A 21,071-nucleotide genomic window follows, 5' to 3' on the forward strand; every position below is an offset into this window, starting at 1 on the left:
ACTGGCCACGGTGCAAAAATTGTCTCGTCTTCGTAAGCCATTCTCCAAACGGAGATCTGTAACATGCCGTGCTTAACGTGCTGGCCATCCGGTGGCGCACATAAAAATAACACACCCACCCTCTGCACGTTTTCCCCGTTGCAGATACGGTGTCGATGAGAGGGAGCAATATTAAAATTTGATTACGATCGGCACACGATTTGAAGCATTTTTCCTGCAGCAATGGTACGGAAAATTGAAGAGTGAGAAAATTTGCCACAAAGACAAAGCCAGCATCTGTATCGGGGTTGGCTTTACTTTGTTGAAGGTGCTTAAAACCCAACCGAAAACCAAAAAACCGGAGGGATGCTTTTTACGACCGTAAATACAAAATGTTATACGTGTGACAAGTGCAGTTTCTCGGATGCATTGCCTCGGATTGCTTACCGAACCGATGGAGCGTTACATTTTCTTTGTGCCGACAGGGAAGTGTCTGTGCCATGCTTTACACGTTTACGAAAATCTGTTTACCATGCAAAATATTCAGTATTTATGACGCTTGCATATGGTATTTTCAAACACAAATTTTCGAAAGTACTTCACAGTTCTTCGTCAATGCAAAGTGGAGCAGTTTTATTGTTTCAGTTGTGTGTGTGATGCTTTGCAGTAATAACATTGGAGTATTCATATTGAATAGTGATAAAAATTTGCATCCGAACTTGACAGTTGAAGAAGTTTCCAAACGATACCTCAAGCCTCAGGCTTATGTCCTTAAGGCTATTATAATCTGAGCTTTAAATTAAAGTAAGATTCAATCTATCATTTCATGACATCGAAAGATTCGTGTCACTAGTATACAAGTGAAATTATCTTTCCACAACTAGTAGTATATTTGGTGGGACCTGTTCTGGATCCTATACTATGAGCTATCTAACTTTGGAGGGATAAAAGTAGAAATCCTATACTATGAGCTATCTAACTTTAGAGGAATAAAAGTAGAAATCATATCCTAATCCTATCCAAATATATATGTAAAAGAAGGATGTATCTGATAAATACTTTCCAAAGTTATTCGTTCTTACCATCCTTAATACTTGGATACTAAGATTAATCGAAAAAAAGAAAGTGTCAGCATAACTTTTCTTTCTAATGTTAAGTATCCTCCTAAAGTGTTCAAACGTTGTAATAGTTTAAACGATGAACCTTTCATTATCAGCTTTTGCTATTAATTGAGTTTTTTTAAACTAACTCCACTTAGTTAGTTTAAAGTACAATTTGTACGCTTTTCAACAGTAATCATCACAAGCCCAAGTTGGAAGGACATGATTTTCAACCATTTTGTACAAATATGTGGTGATTTTGTAACATTTATGCCTTACTTCCGGCAGAGCAGCATACCATAACAAGCGAACCTATTGTTGGAGTGTACTTGTAAATGATGCAAAACAATAGCTCCCCATTAGAGAAAAAGCTTATCGTAACTTTCGCATGCAATATGCAGCGTGTAAATTGCAGCTATAAATGCAACCAATGCACCACCAACCGATGTACGGCAAACAATCCGAACATGGTTCTTCTGTTGCCTTGGGTTTAAAACATATTCCCATGTTGTACGTTGTTAGATAAGCTGCACCATGTCGATGTTATTCAATTACCGTACCAGCGATGGACGGTGAAAGTTTTGTTAGCAATGTTATGAAGGTATGCAATCGCCCGTTTCTATAAAGAGTTTGTAATTTAATTTAAAAATTATGTTCAACCAGCAGAACAAACGAGCTGCAAATGCTGCTCGAACGCATTCCTGTAATCAGGCTTCCTTTGTGCAGGAATGCTTATTTTTTAAATGAAACTGTACAATCTGCTGGATAAGAAGAAGAAAAAAATCATTTGCAGATATAAAAACAAGCATATCAAACGCTTTCGGCCGCCCTTTGGCAGCGTCATCCGAAGGGATAAGGAAAAAGGATACCACAATGAAAAGGCGGATTTTTATTTCACTCTTAGATCCTTTTCAATGATTTCAACCATCCCACCACAGACAGCGCACGGTTGCCAAGGTGATGGATTTGGTTGGTGGAAATAAATTTAACAAAACGCTTAAATAAACTTTCGCTGTAAAAAAAAAATTACACCGGAAACAAAAAATCTCTACCCAATCCAAAACTACGGACCGGTTGCGCATGGAAACGGTCTTTAAAGGATAACAAGCACAGAATGTAATAACAAATAACAACAAAAAAACACGCAATCCAAACACATCCCACCCGGAAAGGACTTAACAAAAAAAAAGGACCACGGGTTAGAGTGACAGTTCGGAAATCCTGGTATAAAAGAAAACCCATTAAAACGCAAATCCCGTTCCGCGTGGCCCATCATCAACGGGCGATACATCATTTCCCTTGGGAAAATTTTCTGTGCTGTTTTTTTTTTGTTTGGTTATTCACAAAGCGTTTCGAAACACGGGTATGGTTTAAAATGATGGTCGCTTACTTGCGTTTCTTAAAGGTTTTCGTGCACATCTTTATGTTTGGCAATTTTTTTTGTGCCTTTTCTTTTTCTTCTATCGAAACAATTTCCCCCCTCTCAAGCGACAACTCAACTTCACGCGAAGGTACGGCGAAAAATCGCTCGCTTACATGCACCGCGTGACCCATAAAACCGTCGCCAAACGATGGCAGTTATTCAAATTGGCACCGATTGGAATATGCCAAACGGTATGTTTTATTTACTTCTTTTTACGACACGACACTGTCAACTGGGTGGATGGGTGGAGATGGCCCAGGGAGGGGCGGATGCACAACTGTGAAATGTCGTAAAGTTGGTGTTGGATGGCGTAAGAGCAGATGGAAAATTACCTCCTACTTGTGGGGTAGGATCGTTAAGCAGATATCGAGAAATGGTTCCACTGGTTGACGGTTTCCTTTTTCTCCAGCAAATTGTTCCCTTGACAGATTTACCATTCAATTTAGCATTAATTAAACCGAAAAGTAACACTTAATCTAGCTTACTAAAACTAAATGTTTTTTTTTTCGTTTTCCTGTGTTCCTTCAGGTCCAGAATAGCATTCGATTGCCGTTGGCTGGATTGGCGCCACCGCGCGTCCTTATGTGTAGTGCCTCGATGGGTGCGGAAGGTTCCGTCACACTTCAGCTCCGGGAAGCGGTACAGGCGCCCGATGCAGCCGGTTCGCTGGACGGAGCGCTCACGATCGGCTACCCGGATCCGGAAATGTTGGCCGATATGCTGGGCACATTCCAGGGAGCTTCCACCGGTGCCACCGATTCGGACGCTGGCAGTTTCGATCTGCTGCAGGATAGCAACGGTAGTTCCGCGGGAGCAACGCTACGAGCAACAGCGGCCGATCAGATCGAACATCTTACCGGAGCTATACTTACCAAAACGAGCAGCAGTAGTGGTAGCAGCAACACAACAGGCACGTCCACGGTGACGATAAAAACAGAGCCGGGTAAGTGGAATAGTAATACTTTCAAACTGATGTTCAGCAAATTTTATCATTCTTTGTGAGCTTACCGAGAGCTTGCGTATAGAAACTTGCCGCACTTGACTTATTGATGAGATAAAATTCTGCTGCTTGATTTCAAATCAAATAATGGTTATTTGCCATGTAAATTGCATATATTTAGGATAAAATCTTGAATAAATGAAAATCTAATAAAGCGCCTAAAACTATGCAATGATCAATAAAACATTAAGTATGAAATTTATTCAACAAAAAAAAGTGCACCTACAACTCATTTCACGAAATACAGTCTTAAAAACTACTGTCCTAGCACAAAACCACAAAAGACTACTGTTTTTTAATTAGTGCACAAAATTTGCATTTACACTGTAAATTGCTTGTTCGTATCGTTCGTTTCAATGCAAAAGCTCAACAAGTACTACAAACTACTTTTTATGCGTATTGCCTTTTCCAAACTCTTCCAACCCATCCGATGCAATCGAAACATCGAACAACTTGTTGACCATTTTCGTACGATTTCTTCCTTTGCTTGGTGTGTGCAAAACTGCCTACCACCTTGCTGGAATGGGCTTAAAGGTAACATACGTAGAGCAACATTGTTTCTCTGGGCAACTAGTTATAAAGTATTGATTACTCTAGTTCCACACACCCGAATAGGAGGGGTTAAATCAAATTATAAAAGCAGTCTTTAGTCCATCGTTTCTGCCGCACTTTCGAGCAAATATGCAAAGAGTTGTGTTTCATACTATGGAAGTGAACCTTTAAGTTCGAAAAAAGCTCAGAACAAGGGTCAGTGTGTAGATTTTGGTGCAAGATTTGGTAGTGTGTATTGACAAGTTTCCTACATTAATGTGGCATTTTATTTCAGTTATTCAATTCCACATTTTTCACACATTTCATCTGGTAATAAAAACAAAATTCTATTATAACTAAATCTGCTTTTATTCCGCTACGATGAAACGTATCTCGCAAAAAAGCCCAACCTCATTATTTGATAAAATTACACATTTAAGCACCAAAAGGATCATGTTATTGAAACGCATACAGCTTCGGATAGGAGTTGAGCCAAAAAAAAAAAACAAGTACATGCACCACATGAGTAGTCCTACGGTCGATGGAACATTTTCCCATTTCCATGGTTTCTTGTACCTATTTATTTTTTCTACCTCTCTGTTGAATGTTTATGCACTCGCTGGACTCATGTTTCATGATTATTCAATATCCTTTCCAGTGCTGTACCCAGTTCTTTATATACGAAAAAAAAGTAAAGCTTTTCCCTCCATTCGTTCGTGTTTTGCCTTTGGTATGTTGTTTTGTAAAATTATCGGTAAAAAATTGATCAAACCCACTGCACCATCGCTGCTATCTCCTATCCCTAGCAAACGAACCCGGTCCGGTCACAGCACCAGTTGCCCACATGTCCCAACTGTACAGCAGAACATAAATTTATTGAAATAACTCTGCATATCTCGCTTACTCGGTTCGGAGAGGAAAAATCCTCCTTTCCATACCTAAAACGTTTCGGACTCGTTATAGTCCAGCAACAGTCAAGCCACACGCTCTGTTCTACGCTTTTCCAAACGGACCTTATCAACCGTACCGAGAATATGTATACGTGTGTGTGTGTGTGGGTCTGTTTGTATACTTGTATGTGTGTTGTATGTGAATCACCAAGCTCATACGGGCAAACGTCCATACCGTCCACACAGCTCCCTCCTCCCCTTTCTCATCCCCCCACCCCATGTACCAGTGCATAAACTTTTCAGCTAGGTTTTATGGTTTTAAAGCATATTTATGTGCATGCACATGAGCTTTGATATCGGACTCCCAACGGACGAGTATCCTTCCTTCACTGCGGGTCGTAGACCGTTTCCTCGATCGACACCCTGTACCGACGTAGCAACACGAGCAAATTCAAGCCTGCCCGTACGTGCATCGGTTTTTTTCCTGTTGTCCCCTCCTTCCTCTCACCCCCCTCCCCCGCCCCTCCCTCCATATTCCAACAACCATCCAGACTTCCTCGTGTCCTCGTTCGGTGTGGGAACCCTCATCAGTTCGCATTTTGTCCACTTTTGCAACGTATCGAACGATGGTAAAGTAAACTTTGGCTACACGTGCCCTCCGGTCTGGACACTGTAATTGTGCTAACCAACAATAGATATGTGTCTGTGGTCGGTTGTAACAGGCGCATGGAACTGCCCGAACAGTGTGTACCGAGCCGGCTAGGATACACTGGGAAGATAAATCACTACCACCCGCCAAACCTTTGTGTCGGTGCACAATTTTGCACAAAAACTTAATTGAGTTTAAATTTATGAAGCAATTGTGTGTGATTTTTTTGTTTTGCTTTTACCACCAAAAACTATTATTAGTAATTATTTTTTCATTACAAACTGGATTGGTTTTCAGCCCCTAGCCAAACGGTTTTCAATGCCTTTGAAAGATAACAATTTTACAATTATTTTTCTATAATTTGTGTCCTTACGAATACTATGTTTTGCTGTGTTGAAAGAGTAACCCTATACATACACCACCCACTGTAGTCGTTGGCATGTGTTCAGTTAAAATATTTCCTTATGCGTCACTTTATATGTACATAAACACCGGAATGTGCAGCGGTCGTTGAAGTACGAATGTGAAATGGTTTCCGGATCCGTACCGCGTCCGTTCCCTTTTTCCCCCACCATTTGCCGCCACCTGCCGGCAGCATCCTCATCATCATCACTCATACACCGCAACCGGTTGCGGGCCCGAGCCGTCCGATTTCCGGCCAAGCCGCTTTAAAGCAAACCTCATGCATATATTTACATGCACCGTGTGTACTATTTGCATTTTATATTTATCTATCTAGTTTTGTGAAATTATAAAAGCAAGCTTTGCGGATTGCCACACACACGTGGCAGGAGGCGCGGCACAGAAGCACGGCAGCACTGTGCCTCGGTGTAGGCCTTCGGATTTAATGATTATCATTGCATTCATTTTCCCACCGTTCTCTTGGTCGTCCAAGGTCGTCCTGCCAGGCCAGACCGGAGTGTGGTCATCTCGCATGGTTTTCGATCGGTCGGAAGATAATAACCCTTCGGTGGTAGCCACCAGTGCTGCCACCATCATGGTTGTGGGAAAATGGACATGAAATTTATGACACAGATTTTCCTTCCCGTTTTCCACCACGCAAACACAGGGTACGTACGGCACGAGAACCGAAGCTCGGCTTTTGAGATGATCCGTGTGCAAGAGTATGCATATGCAGGCCTGCATACACTGGGTAAACACGTGGACAATGGCTCGGTGCGTAGTTCACCCCGGGACGACGGGGGGACGACGGGTGCGACCTAACTGCCGGGATGCAATACCCCTCTGTTCCGTTCTTCCGCTTTAATGAACATGAAATGTTAAATGTCACGGTGATTGACGTTTGGGACCGGTTCATTAGCGCTGCGGGACCTTTTTGCTGCAGGATTTATGCTCATAAATATAAATAGTGGGCGCGCACGTAGCGAACATCGATGTATTTGCTTACATGGTGTGGGTTACGATGGACACGGGTGTGGCATTGATGCTGCCGCTTCATAATCAACGCTCTGGGTCACTGCCGTACCGACCTGTGCCTGTTTGCGGCGAATGGACACACGCTGAAGAGTTAACACATGAAAAGCTCACCCTTTGAGCGTTGGAACACAGCATGCATCCGGTCCTGCGATTTGTCTCCGATGGAATTTAATTATTGAATTTTTCCTACAACCCAAAACATACAATGCCAGAACATTGGTATAAGGGAACTAGCGCAAAAACGCATTATAGAAAAAATCGAATAATTTTGGAGCTAGAATAGATGAATAGATTTAATTAAATAGTGTACATTCACCAAGTCATCTTTTCGAAAAAGCATTTAACCCGTCGTATAGAATGTGGTTTTATTTTCTCCACCACCAACTGCGTACGTCAGACAATGAAAACACAGCTTGTAGCTTTTATCAAAATAGCAAGGCATTACAATAGCACTGCAAGAGGTTCATTTCGTCATGCAGATTGCATACTACTAGGCGATTTTGTTAGCGAGCGCGTTGGAGTAAATAATCGATTAAACAAAACGCTTAAATCAATGCAATATTATGTTTTATATTTATTTAATTGTTATTATTGACTTTTAGGATACTCAGATTTATAAAATTCACTTGAGTGAAACAAATTCATTATGTTCTATACATCCCTTGTGTTCGAGATAGCTCGCGATTGCTCCTTGACGAAGAAAAGCATATTTATCCCATTGTTATCATTTTCATGAAACAATGCTGTATTTTCAACCTAAAACCTGTTTATGGTGTTTTGGAATACTGTTCCCCTTTCTTCTCCTACTGCCGTAGTGGAACGCTCAACATTGTCTATTCGATAGCATTCCGCACCATTCCAGTACATGGTACAGCATTTTTAGAAGTCACCGGTTCGCTTACCTTTCGCTGCTGAGTGCTGCTTTCGACCGTACCTGCTTTTAACGAAAATATCACTTTACGTCGCTTACGTTTCACATTTGAACGTGGATCACGTCGACCATGGTACAAGCAACCGTACTTCATGTGGCACAATAAACGTAACCTAGTGTAAACCAACGATGCAGAACAAAATAGTATCCTTTTTCGCACTTTTAACATACCAAAAAATCGATCGTTCCGTTCGTTGCTTTTATCTTACCGATCGGTTGTATTCGGTGGAACGTGGGAAAGAACGAACTAAGCTCGCACGTACACCTACGCGTACGCGTTTGGCTACCGAACAGAGTACACCCCCCCTGGTCAGCCAATCAGCACAATAGGAAAATTGTGCTTTTTGTTGTACCACCATTTTGCCCGTTGCCTTTCTTCCGTGCTACCGAACTAGCAATGGTTTTGTTAACCCGGCAATCCTACAACATGGTTTCGCTGGAAATGCGAAAGAGAATAGAAAGCATAGCAGGTAGTTCGAAAAGCTAGCACAGTGAACCGAATAAAAAAGCGTATACATTCGGGCTTTGAATACTGCCATTTTTAACGATAAATAAATACACGTCAACACGGTGTGCTGAAATCCTCTGCACCTTTTGCACCCTTACCAATCCCCCAATCCAATACCCAAAGTCTGTCTGGCAGTGGTGGTGAGATGCTTTGCTTTTGCTACGAATATATCGTCTAGCTTAGAGACGAAAGAAAAAAAAAACACAACAAACCCCGAAGGTTCAAGCAAAATGCGTCGGGATGAAAAAGGGCACAGGACCGGTCAGACTAGCAGCATCAATATAAATAACGGGGAAAAAACGGAGCCAATTCAGTTAAACTAACGAGTGGAAAAGCTTCAAAGCAACGGCTTAGAGTCTTGTGATAGGTGAGCTCTAGTGTGTCCTTACCCTGGCGCTCGTAGGGATGCCATTGTTTGTGACCAAGTTCTTGTTATTGCAAACCAACAGCAAGATGGCGGCGTTCGGTGAAGTTGAAAGTTGATAGTACTGCAGCGATAGATGAACGTACCTTTTATTTTATTTTTAGTTTTTTTTTTTTGCTTGTTTCAAGTGGCATTCGCATCGCATTTGCCACACTAAACTCGTGTCGTGTATGGTTTTATATGACCTTTTGGGTTGGTGTTTTTTTTTAAGTAAAAAGGAAAGGAAGAAATAGGTTAGAAAGCTTTAAATATCTAGTTAAAGCTCATCACAGTATTCTTTTGTGGTCGTATTTAATATTAAAACAGTTTTTTATATTCAATTCATAAACAAACGATTGAAACTGAGGACTAAAACGAACTCCGAATATTTAATGATTTTTTCCGAAAATTTTAAGCCTAAATGTATGCAATTCGCATGACAAACAAGCTCCCTTCCTCTTTTGTCACAAACGAACTGAGTTTCGCGATTATTACACACATCAAACATCGCCACCGGATATTTTCTTTCATCTTTGAATCTAATTTAATTGCTCTGCTCAATAATGAAGCGATTTAATGGGGTCAATGCGGAACCGACACCCAATATCCCCAGTGTCCCTCCTGAGTAATGAAGACGAAAAAAAAGGGCTGATCCGGCTGTAATCTTTGTCGGTGGCAATTCAATGGGAAAGTTGCAAAATGTTCTTCGTAAACTCACTCTGCTCACTTTCATGTGCTTCATTAATTACCCGAATGCTTTCAACTGGTACACTCCCGTGTACGTTTGCCCGGACATATCCGATGGCTCACCTTTACCGACCGAAATTAATTTGGATTATCGGTCACGCACACATACAAACAGACACACACACACACGAATGTACGGGGTAGAAACGATGCCAACTCGGTTGCAAGGCCCGTTGCATCCTTATTGCATTCCGTTCAATTATCTCTAATCCGGATAAATTCCTTCAAACTACGAACCGATCTGAAGTACGAACACAACATCAAAGCAGTTGCCTTTTTTTGTGTGTGTGTTTGTGTGCTGAGTTTCGCTACTTTCTACTTTGCTTTTCAATTTGCTTTTTATTCCCGGTTCGCCCTCGAACATTCCTGGACGCAAGGATTCGTCGTGCAATTGGCTGACTTTTTCGTCGACCCCTTTCGACGACAAACGGTACAGCTAAAGAGGGCTAATCCGACAGACGCAATCTAAATCCGTTTCGATCGGAACTTCTGCTCAGCGCTTAAAGCGGACCTTCCGCCCAATGGGATGTAGGGCAAGGGAAGTCAGAATCGTACGCTGAAGGATTAGGAAATCTCATTTCGATAGTAACTCCATTGCAAAGCAAGTCTTCCGGCTGTTTCCTTCTTGATGCCCGGCTTCATCTTCTCACAGTGATCGAAAAGTCAACCTGATATTGATCGGATTTCTTTCTATCGTTTCCGATTTGCCCACGCCGTTCCCGCTTCCTCCCGCAGGCACGAAACCAGCGGCGGAAAAAACGAACTCAACCTCCAACCTACTACCGAACCATACGTCCAGCACGACCATCAGCAGCAACAACCTGTCTCCATCGTCGACGGCCATCTTGCACCACGGTACCACGATGGTGACCGTGAAAAGTTCGCCCAACGTTGGAGGAAGCAATGGCAACATTGCCACCGCTGCCAGCCCTACCAGTCTCGTGCTGACGACGGTTGGTCGGGCAGAGACGGCATCCGGCAACAGCAGCAGTGCGTCGTCATCACCGTCGGCCGCTTCCTCACCGGGCACGGTTTCGTTGAGCGGGTTGTCCGGTGGGCTGGCGAAGAAACCACGACCCAAGACGGTATCACCGACCCGCCACGGTCCGCAACAGTGTCAGGTAAGTGCAATAGTGTGCAGTGAAATGCAACAACGAGCTGGCCAACATTTGCAATCTCATTATTGATCGATTTCAAGCGGGATATTGCACCAACGATGATTGGTTTGATTACTGGTTGTTGTATTTATTTCTCTCCTTTTTGGAGATTGAAGTTTATATAGAATATTTTTATTGGAGAACTTATATTAAAAGTTTATCGTTTTAAATATTTTATAATCCAAAAAAACCTTATTTTCTGGAAGAAACAAAACTACCTCTTCGTGCGTTATTTTCAGCATTATTAAATATTCAATGTCTAATAAAACATGTGTGTATAGGCAAAACAAAATATACCATGAAACGATCTTCTCGCTTGCACGTGGACCGGATTGACAACAATAAACAATTTAATCGAATAACTTCTAATGGGATGCATAAATGCCTTCTTTACGCTACAACAATTTGCAAAGCACAAGCTAAATACCGAGAGCAAATGTGCAGCAGCAATACAACACTGCATGCACGAGACATGCTTTCATTCTCCGACGTCGTCTTGCTACGTGAGGCCACGTATGCACCTCCAACGGGAACGGCCACACACGCCAACTCTGGTACAAGAAAATCCAAGCCCATCGGTTGCCTAATTTCAGTTCCGCTTCTGCCCGGTGTACCAGCGGACGCGATGAGCGCTATTTATTTAATTTTCCCTACGTGCTATCGAGAAAAGCGGATCGGTACGTAAACGGCTTTTCGAGAGTGGCACCACCAAATGCAATGCTACAAATGCCCGAAAGCAAAACGTTTGTGTTGTGTGGAATCTTTTCAAATTCAACGGCAAGCACAGCTTGCATTTCTTGGTAGTTGTTCTTGGTGATGAGTGAATCGTGCACGTAAATTACTCATTCCGAAGAATGGAACGATATTGAATGTGTGCTTAAAAGATTTTACGGCGTCTGATGCTGATTGCATGATACTTGATGGACGCTTATTTTACTTATGTTTAGTATTCCATTCTAGTTTGGTCGATTTGATGTGTTTGAAACTACATTTTGATATGATGTTTTCTAATAATCGGTATAATTACTCAAATTGCATATATTTAGGCGCCCAGTACTTAAATTTAAAGCGCACATCAAATACGATAATTTTATGCCCTTTCTTTTGGCAGCGAAATAATCCTTTTCAATTAAAAAAAGAAAAAACGTTTCCGTTTACTGCAAAGAAAAATTTCCAACGCTAAAGATCAAATAAAAAAACATAAAAATTCAGTTTCCTGTAATATTAAAACCATCCAACCGAACACTCGTTAAGGAAGTCCTTTCGTAACGATACTACTTTTAAGCGCCTTGCAAAAAACGCAAAACAGAGAGTGACAAAAAACACTTCGCTTTTTAAAATTTCAAACGATTTCCAAAATGGAGTCCAACACAACCACCCATGCTCACCCGTACTCCGCGGAAGCGGCATCATGCGCAAATGTAATCGGAACAAAACCGGAAACGAAAAGGTTTCCGTTTCGCATGCGGTGTAGTTAATTTTTCTTCCGCCCGTTGCATTCCCGATTTGGTGCTCCGTTTGCGATGCTTTCGATTAGAACGATAAAGACGTCGGTGTGCTGTGGTGACGATGTGTGGCCGTACTGTTTTTTGCTTGAAGACGTTTTACGGCGATGAAGCCATCATACGCTGTCTTCGCAATCGTTTGTACAGCGGGATATTAAAATCATTTAAGAAACGAGTCAAAAGCACTTTATAAATATTTTCTAACTCTTCCTGCGTGGAAACGACAGAGCGAGAGAAAGGGAACTTCCCGCTTGAAGCCTTTGGTAGACGACGGAAGATTCACTTTCGACTGTCTGCAAATGAACGCTTCCGTGAGGTATAAGCCGTGTATCATAGCCCACCATCGCATCATCGGCTTTCCAGTGATATCTTTCCGTACGCTTGACGATTTATTTTTGATCGTACCATAAACCCCATACCTGTGCCGGTTCGATCGAGTGCCGGAGACGTGGAACAGTTTTTGAAATGGAAACCCTCATCTCAATGTGTTGGTGCGACGAGAAGTTTGGTAGCGTTTCCTTCTACCGGTGAAGAGGAAATTTGTCCTGATTTTATTTAGCCTTCCTATCCGGGAGGTATGATCTGTAGCTGAGCAGCCTACAAGCAGGCATAGAGCAGCATGATAAGGGCACTGAGCACTGTGCAAGTAACGTGGTTGGAACTGAAGAGAAAGAGCGCTACAAATCCATCACTCCCGCCCCAGAAAAGCGATAGCGACGAGACAACTTCAAAGCAACATTTTCTTTGCCATGCGTTGGCTTGTGGGTCGATTTTTTTTTTCTCCTTGCGCCCAATATCCACACCAATCTCCGCACCCAAAGGCATTACGGGCGCCGTGGCGTAAACGGACGGCTATTTGCGCTACGGCATGATAACGATATCCATCTTGTTTTCACAACCAACCTTCCCCCCAAGCGTCCCGTTCGACCGGGGGTAGCCGACGGTAAACATTCAACAGATCAAAAAGATGTTCATTAAAAAGATGGTGCAGTAAACACGTTCTTTCTCGGAAATCGGAGTTTTGCTGGCGGGACCAACAAACAAGTCACCGAACGGAAAGGCTGGGAAAGCTATCAGGAGCGAGCAGCCCACGTCAGGATGCCACTAAATTGAGAAGGAATTTCAAAACAAATTTTCAATAATGCAAACGGTTCTAATTGCATACATCAGGGTGCTTGGCAAGTGCGGAGATTAGCCTGGATTTGTTTTGCCTACTTTGTGCTACAATTGTATTTGGGATGTGCGCTTGTGATGGGAATTTGCACAGAAGCGAGCATCGGTGATAAAGCGATTCTTCGAGAGTAATTACAGTGAAAGCTTTTTACGATAAGATTAGGAGAGATGAAGATTTCCTTCACTTACGTTATCTTTTCTACAAACGGTTGCTCTCCGTTACACATGCAAGATGCTAGGTAATGGTCTCTATCCTTGGAAAAACAATTTTAAAAGGTCCGTATCTGCTCTACCCCAAAACGTTTGCAAAGTGTTTTTCTACCAGCACCCATCAGGAGGCTTGACCTGAAACCCTTTTGATTAACTTTTTGGCCCCCGCTTACCGGTCACGGTCCGGCAATCCTTTCACTCGGGCTCAGTCAGGGAAACGATGCTTTCCAAGGTCAAATCAAAACGAATTTCCCATCATTAATCAACCCCGGTCGCAGTTGGAGTGGCATGAAAATGAAGTTTGCTGCCCGCGTGGGAAGCAACACAGCACTGGGAGCATTCACAACGACTGGGTTAAGATTTCTTTTCTCAGCGCAATTTGTTGTCTTTTTTCACCAGGGATGCACAACGTTCTCGAACTGGACTTCTACTTAGTTGCAATTCAAACAAGTTCAAAAGACACAACAGATATGTTTTACTGTTTCTATTAAATTATACTTTACCAAAATAATACGACATTTGTTAAGAAACAATAACAACGCTTTGTTCGTAACATTGCATAACTCTAGGCGTTTACTCAATATGGAAAGCAAACGCCATTATTTCCTTGTTTTGAACAATTGTTTAAAATACTTTTCCAGAAGTTTGTACGCACGCTAGAATCGTTCCGTTTGTAACATTTCCTTCTCCAGTGATTAATAACCGGGAAATTGTTAAATCTCTAAAGCAGTGAAACAATAAGTCTGACATTCCTGTTTTTATTCCGTTTCCTTTTTCTAGCAGCGTACAGATAATAATAATCCCGCTTGGTCGGCATACAAAGTAATAAACTATAAATCTTCATCTCTATTCCTTCAGTTTTCGAAGCGAAGCTTTCCACTGGCGGAATTTTTGCGGCCCATTCCCACCCCAAAAACCCTTCCCTCATTCTGCTTTCGGTTAACCCGTTCGGTTCGTCGCATCTTCTGGAAAATCTAATCGGCAGGTAGCTCATTTGTAACTTTATGACAAGCTCGGAAAAACGGGAAAAGAAAAAGGATTCCTTCCCGACCAAATACCAATCCGGCCCACCAATTCCGTCCGTATTCCGTATGAAACGGCATTCGACTGTACCTTCGCCTTCGTCACGGGGCGCCAATTTCTACGCAGTATTACTGTCCTTCAGCACTGCTTCGTCCTTTTGATGATGAAAGGCAACTTGTTAAATCCGAATGCTTCTCTATACTGAACAAGGGGTGTCCCTGGTGACGACGTCGTTTCTTCCATTCCTGCCGACTTCCCCCCCCCCCCCACCCCCCCCCCCCCTGCCATTTCCATCATCGACGGCAAAAAGGGATCATTCAAGCGAGAAAAAAGGCACGAGATTAATAAGGATTTTCCTTTCCGGAGCGCACTCAATAGATCACTAGCAATTGAGGGTCATTAATTTGTACGTGAAACGAACGGTGCTGTTGTGTCGTGGGCTGGCGGCAATATTGCTGCCCGGTAGAGGAAAGGACCGGCTAAAGGAAGGATCATCAAGGATCTTCTGAGTTCGTTCGTTTCTTTGCCGTCCCACGTTGGCTGCACTTAACGAGATAAACCATTCGCAACCATTTTCCCGGCCGTGGAGGGCGTGGACGGGAAGGTTGAACTTTGGCACTTGTTCCTATTAAGCTCAATTTGTTATCGAGCAGGCCCCTGTATCGTTCCAGCAGGCTGCATCTTGACCATTCCGGTGTCGAGGGAAGTTACTTTTTGCTTGCGTTTCTCTTATTGCTTTCCATTTCTGCGCTTCCATAATGAAGACAATTTTCCAGTGCGAATCAGCAAAAGGGTCGCGACCCGTGGGTCGTTAGGATGGAAAACTGTTCAAATGTTGCAATTTATCATACGAAACGTAAGGCGTCTCCCTGGTGATGGGCGTTGTTTAAAGAGTTCGGTTGGTTAGCCTCGTAAATAATCGGACCGTGTGCAAAAACCTAAACCATTCGAAACACGCCGAAAACCTCCTATCCTTAATGTTCCATTTTGATAGAGCTGAGACAGTTGGAGAAAAATTCTCCCGCACTTCGTTCAACCTTATTCTTTAACGATCGACGAAGGATGAAGGTTAAGGCAACGATAAAATCTTCGGGAAGCGAGAGTTGAAGTTAAACAAAGGAACGAAAAATTAAAATCTCATTAACAGATATTGCTGGACCTGAATAGAGATAGGAATGGAAACGAACCGAACGAATGAAAACAATTCTTCTGCACAAAACTTTCTTCGATTTTGCGAACTATCGTTGCTCGTCTCAGATTACCTTGCTGCCTCATTTCATCGGGAAGGAAGATCCTCGTTATGTGCACAACTGCTGGAATCTTTTGATGTCGATTAAGGCCATAGTCTGCATTTTTATACACTTTCTTGCACGAATAACGATTTGCTAATGATGTATAAATTTTTTTTTTATAACACTAACGGGTGCTATAAAATTCGAACTATTTTGTTATATTTCTTGCTTGCCAATTTGACCAAAAGTATGCAATTTCTTTTAAAAAGACGATATTTCTTAAACCATATAAAAGATGTAAAAAAACATACCTCTTTACCTTTTTTAAACATTTCTGAAAAATGTTAAGTGAATTTACTGTTCTGTCGATTTTGTTATGCATATTGCATATTTTTAGGCGAAAGAACAACTATACCAAAATTTAAAAAAAAACTATGTTTGTTTTGTTTGAAAGTGTATTATTTAGAGTTCGTCAATCAGCTCAGCTCAGCTTAGATCAGCTTTTTAAAAAATCCACGTACAATCATAAATTCATAAAATCGTTTGTTTTCACAACATGGTTAAATTTGTAAGGATTTTCCTCTAGTCAGAATAGTGTAAACCTACAGCCTGCAAATGAATCCTTATAATCATTATTCCTCTCACACTACCTTATACTTTAATCAATGACCGTCTAAACAATCTCTACAAACGGTAAGGGCGTTAAGCTTCTTTACAAAATCTCCACTTAAAAGAACATTTACGCTACCGTCGTCTAACGTGCACTAACACGCATCACCGTAATGAATAGCTTGTGCTCATATGTGCTAAACTGAAGGGCGAGAACAAGAAGACAAAACCAAAAACCAAAAAAAAACACAACAAAACCTTCACCTTCTTATCCCACTCTAAGTGCGCTAAACCTTTCGCGGCACCTAAAGAACATGGCGGCCCTTGAATGAGGACGCTGGTACGGTGGAAATTGCTTCGACATAAATTAAAACTTCCTCCCACCTTGAAACCGGCAAAACCGGAAGTGTGTCATTTGTAAGTGCGGTTTTATCCTGCTTTTGCTTCCTCCTCCTCACAAATCCCTCCCATTCTTCCATTCGCTTTCGTCGTTTTCTTTCATTCAGAGAATACGTTCATTTCATCCTCGTCAGGGATGAGATCGTCTCTGAACTTGGATTTTTATTGTCTACGGTAAGCGCTGCTCAGACGATCCGTTCACCGTCCTCCCTTTCTCGTCCGACAGTACTAATTCCAGAACTAACGATTATCCTTTTGCCGTACGCCCCTCGGGAAATGTGGCTCGCAAGATTGGTTGGATGGTCGTTGTCCTATTGTGGAAATGGGTTCTCACCGACGCACTGATCGCAGTGAGTAAGCGGTGAGATGAAACCCCAAGAAGTGAGGAGGGATGGGATAGTAATTACGGTTGATAGAGCATCAAATAATGCTCGGACTCGGTCACGGAGCACTGTGAAGGGATGGATTCCACCTCGCAAGTCTCCACCTCGCAACCACACGCCACCCCTTTTCCCGCACATTCCCCACGAAGCCACGAAAGACAGTTAATGAACTAATAAAAATAAAATGAGAAACTGAACGCCTTCCACCCTGGTCCCAACCATCATCATTCCAGTGTGCGCTTTTGACGTCTACAGCCACGTCAACGAAGGGTAGGAAAATGAACCACCCGGAAAAGCAGCAAACAATAAAAACAACAACAAAAAAAAACAAATATTGCAAACAAACTTTTGCTCCCCACTCTAGAAGCGGCCAAACGATGGAAGAAAATAGCGAAATAAATATTGCTGCAAATGTTGTTGGCACTTTTGGCACGGGGCAAACCAACGCTCATCGCGTTCCACCATAATGGTGGAGACTAATTTACAAAACTAAAAGAAATAAAAATTGTTTCACCCTTTTTTCTTTCAACCCGACATCGGTTCAATTCATCCATCGGATTCATGGGCACTCCGTTTGCCTGTGCTAATAATCATTTCCGGAGCTTTTCCTTTATTTCAGCTGTCCTTGAATGGACTTTGGATTCCTGGCAAAGGGGGGGGGAACAAAGTAATTAGCAATCCCGTGCGGCAACTAATTACAAATTCCAACTAATCATAGCTATATGAATGCTGTACCTTAAACACTAACGCTATAAATCATTACAGGGAGTGCTTTTTTTGTACTGCATTTGCTATAATGATGAATTATACGCGTCTGAGCTTATAAAAAAAATCAAATGGTAGACTCGTGTGCTGTGCACATTCCCAGAAAGCATTTTAATATACATTTATTACGATCATTTATTTGCGTTTGCTAATGAAACTTCCTTTCAAACATATTGACTCATTTTTTAATCAATATTGTACACCTTGGTTTAATATTCTCAACGAATCTCTGCATTCGAACATGCAACATTCATCCGAAAAAGGTAAACGAAAACTTTCCATTCGTCCGATTTCTTTTCTTCGATGCCAAGTTTTGGCTAAACCTTTCAATCATCATCATCATGGCTTGTAACTGCCGAAAAGGCGTCGAGTTCTTTCTCGGCTAATGGATGTGTGTATACCGCACATAACCAACACACTCGTTTTGCAAGACAAATCGAAACCTTTTCAATCAGTCCTCCTGCTCAAACACGCCCTACTCAGAAGTACCTCCCAGCCCACATAACGACGTACGCCGTCCGTGTTGTAGCGGGTTTCGGTGGAAAATTGAAATAAAATAAAAACATAGCCCACATACCAACCCTTCGCTACGATTGCCAACCGTACGCCAGCTATACGCTCATATCTTACACGCGTACAATCATTGCCGGCGGACACGTACACGCACGGTGGACGGGCGCGTAAAACACACGCCTAAACCATAACCATCAAGGCTCATCAATAATTCAGCCCCATCGAGTTGGGTCAGAGAGGATACACCAAAAACGAGAAGGAAAAAAACAATAAAACAAACCATTGCAAGCTACCGATATACCCGTCCCATCCATCCCGCTTGTTGGAGTTGCTGACAAACTGCACAAGGCTACTAACTGGTCACCAGGGGGATCCGGAGTTCGGTACGATTAAGCACATTACACGCCCGCTCGATGACAGCTGTATGCGCGCTAACCACGTCGACAGCGTCACAACAAGCGACATTCGATTGTGTGGTGAAAGGGGTGGCAAATATGGGTGGTGGGGGTGGGAAAAGCAACAATCTCATTAAACGGTTCGCATTGCGTGACAACTAAATTTATCATATTTTCACGCAATCACGAACGTTCGTAATCGTCACGCCGTACGGCAGTGGGCAGTTGTTTGGCGGGTTTATGTCGGCCGTTTTGTTTCTCCCAGGTGACTTACGTGCTCCAGATTTAACCTCACACTCGGTGCGCTGGGAGAAACGTTAGGATGATGGGAAAAGGGTGAGACATTGGCTGTGTAATTACAATGGGTGTTTCTTGGAATCAAGGAAATGCGCTTCTAGAGCGCAGAAGACAAACGTTTGTTTTTCATGAAGAAAGGTACGTAAAAAGCAACGAAGGGTGTTCAGCGATGTATTGCCATCGTAAAAATGTCGTCAGTTATTTCATAATGTATAAAAAATGTATGAAAATCATGGGACTTTTATTATTTATTTTGCATTTGTTGTACGGTATTGTACGTTAAAACTTTTAGCAAGGAACTACTTAAACCTTTTTAATTGTAATTCTATTACTAACATTACTAAAAGTTATTGTATGCTTCGCGTATTGCCTACTCACAGGCGCGAACATAACCTTCACTGAAATTTTGTCTTCTATCCCTTATAAGTGTGAGGTTCACTCTTTCTTCTCTTTCTTCTTCGTCGGTGTTTTCTTAATTTTTCTAAAATGATTTAATAAACCACACATGAACTATTATGGGTTTTATACATAAAATAGCAAAAGATTTGGGATCTAACCAATAATACAACATTCTTTAAATTGATTCCATTAAACATTGCTCATTAACTCATTTCTTGTAATGCACCACCAAACACGATTTCGACCGGCTGCATCTTTAAGCATCACAGCGAAACAATGTAAAGTGAAACCATCCGAAAACACACAATGCGACACACGCCCAGCCGCTCGTCGAATGAGGTTTCGCCGTTACACCCACACGCGAGGATTACATTCCACCCGCGTCGCCAAGCGATACAGAGGCAAAGCCGTGTCAGCTGTGCAAACGGAAGCGGAAGTGCTTTTGAAATGGTGCTGCTCCTGCAAGATGGGGAATTAATTAACGATGTATTATGTGTACCGTCTTTCCAAAAACCGAACTGTAACAGCCGGTTCAGGCCTGGTCCGGGTAGCATCATGATGCTAGGCGAAACCCGACGCGATCAGCGTTCCGTCATGCAGAATGAACAAAATTGGTGCGAAACCAACCAGGCCCCATTCCCCCATTAATGATGCCGTCGCGTGGTTTTAGTTCGAAAAACAGCTTTACAGCGGCCCGCTGTTGCACGTATTTGCCTTACGGGGCGAGCAGGACGGCAAAGAGCTCGCAAGGCGTTCAAGTCGTGTGAGTACCTTGATGTCTTTTCCGCCAAGACGTTGCAAACGAAATTCCACGCAGAAGCCACACGATGAAGATCGTGCGAGGGTAGTGGTGGGAGTGGATAGATGATGGTTGGTGGGGCTAAACCTTTCCCCGGAAGGCGTTCTTACGCCGAAAGCACTCCAACGGTGGGAGAAGATTTGTTGTTTGGAGAATTATTAATTAATTTCTCACCGCTTCCTGTCTTCGGCTATGTTGGACGATACAGGGGAAAGAGGATGTAGGTAGGAAGAGGGGGAGTTGTTGAAATATTCCGCCGAAGCATTGCTGACGTTCGCGATCCACCTTCCAGACGAGAGGAATCTACAGCCAGACGGGCGTGGAAAGGTTTGTGCATGCTTTTCGGGGCTGTTTTGCTGAGCGTTCGCGTGCCCCCGGTAATTGCTTTCATGTTCAATTAATGGTTCAATTTGTTTGCTACCGTCTGTCCGCGGCGCTATACTACCACGGATGATCATTCTAATTTTTCACCCAAAAGTCAACCACAGCTAATTCGATTGACGGGTAGGTCCGGATGGCGGAGGAGTCAGTGCGAGCCCGCTCAAAAACATCAAATAATGCAAAATTCCACATCCAAATTAGAAATTATATTTTTTTTCCTGGAATGCTTCGTA

At 42.6% G+C, this 21,071-nt stretch overlaps 1 protein-coding gene across 6 annotated transcripts in view; it reads left to right on the top strand.

The window, feature by feature from the left end:
- LOC125766387 (serine-rich adhesin for platelets) overlaps window positions 1–21,071 on the top strand; it is a 153,877-nt gene that overhangs the window by 101,251 nt on the left and 31,555 nt on the right. For all 6 annotated transcript variants that reach the window (XM_049432275.1, XM_049432273.1, XM_049432270.1 and 3 more), the window contains exons 4-5: window positions 3,031–3,445; window positions 10,334–10,719. In XM_049432275.1, coding sequence (XP_049288232.1) covers window positions 3,031–3,445; window positions 10,334–10,719 — 801 coding nt within the window. The remainder of the gene's footprint in view (window positions 1–3,030; window positions 3,446–10,333; window positions 10,720–21,071) is intronic.

Source organism: Anopheles funestus, chromosome 2RL, assembly GCF_943734845.2.
Source record: "Anopheles funestus chromosome 2RL, idAnoFuneDA-416_04, whole genome shotgun sequence".
In the NCBI taxonomy this organism is placed as follows: domain Eukaryota; kingdom Metazoa; phylum Arthropoda; class Insecta; order Diptera; family Culicidae; genus Anopheles; species Anopheles funestus.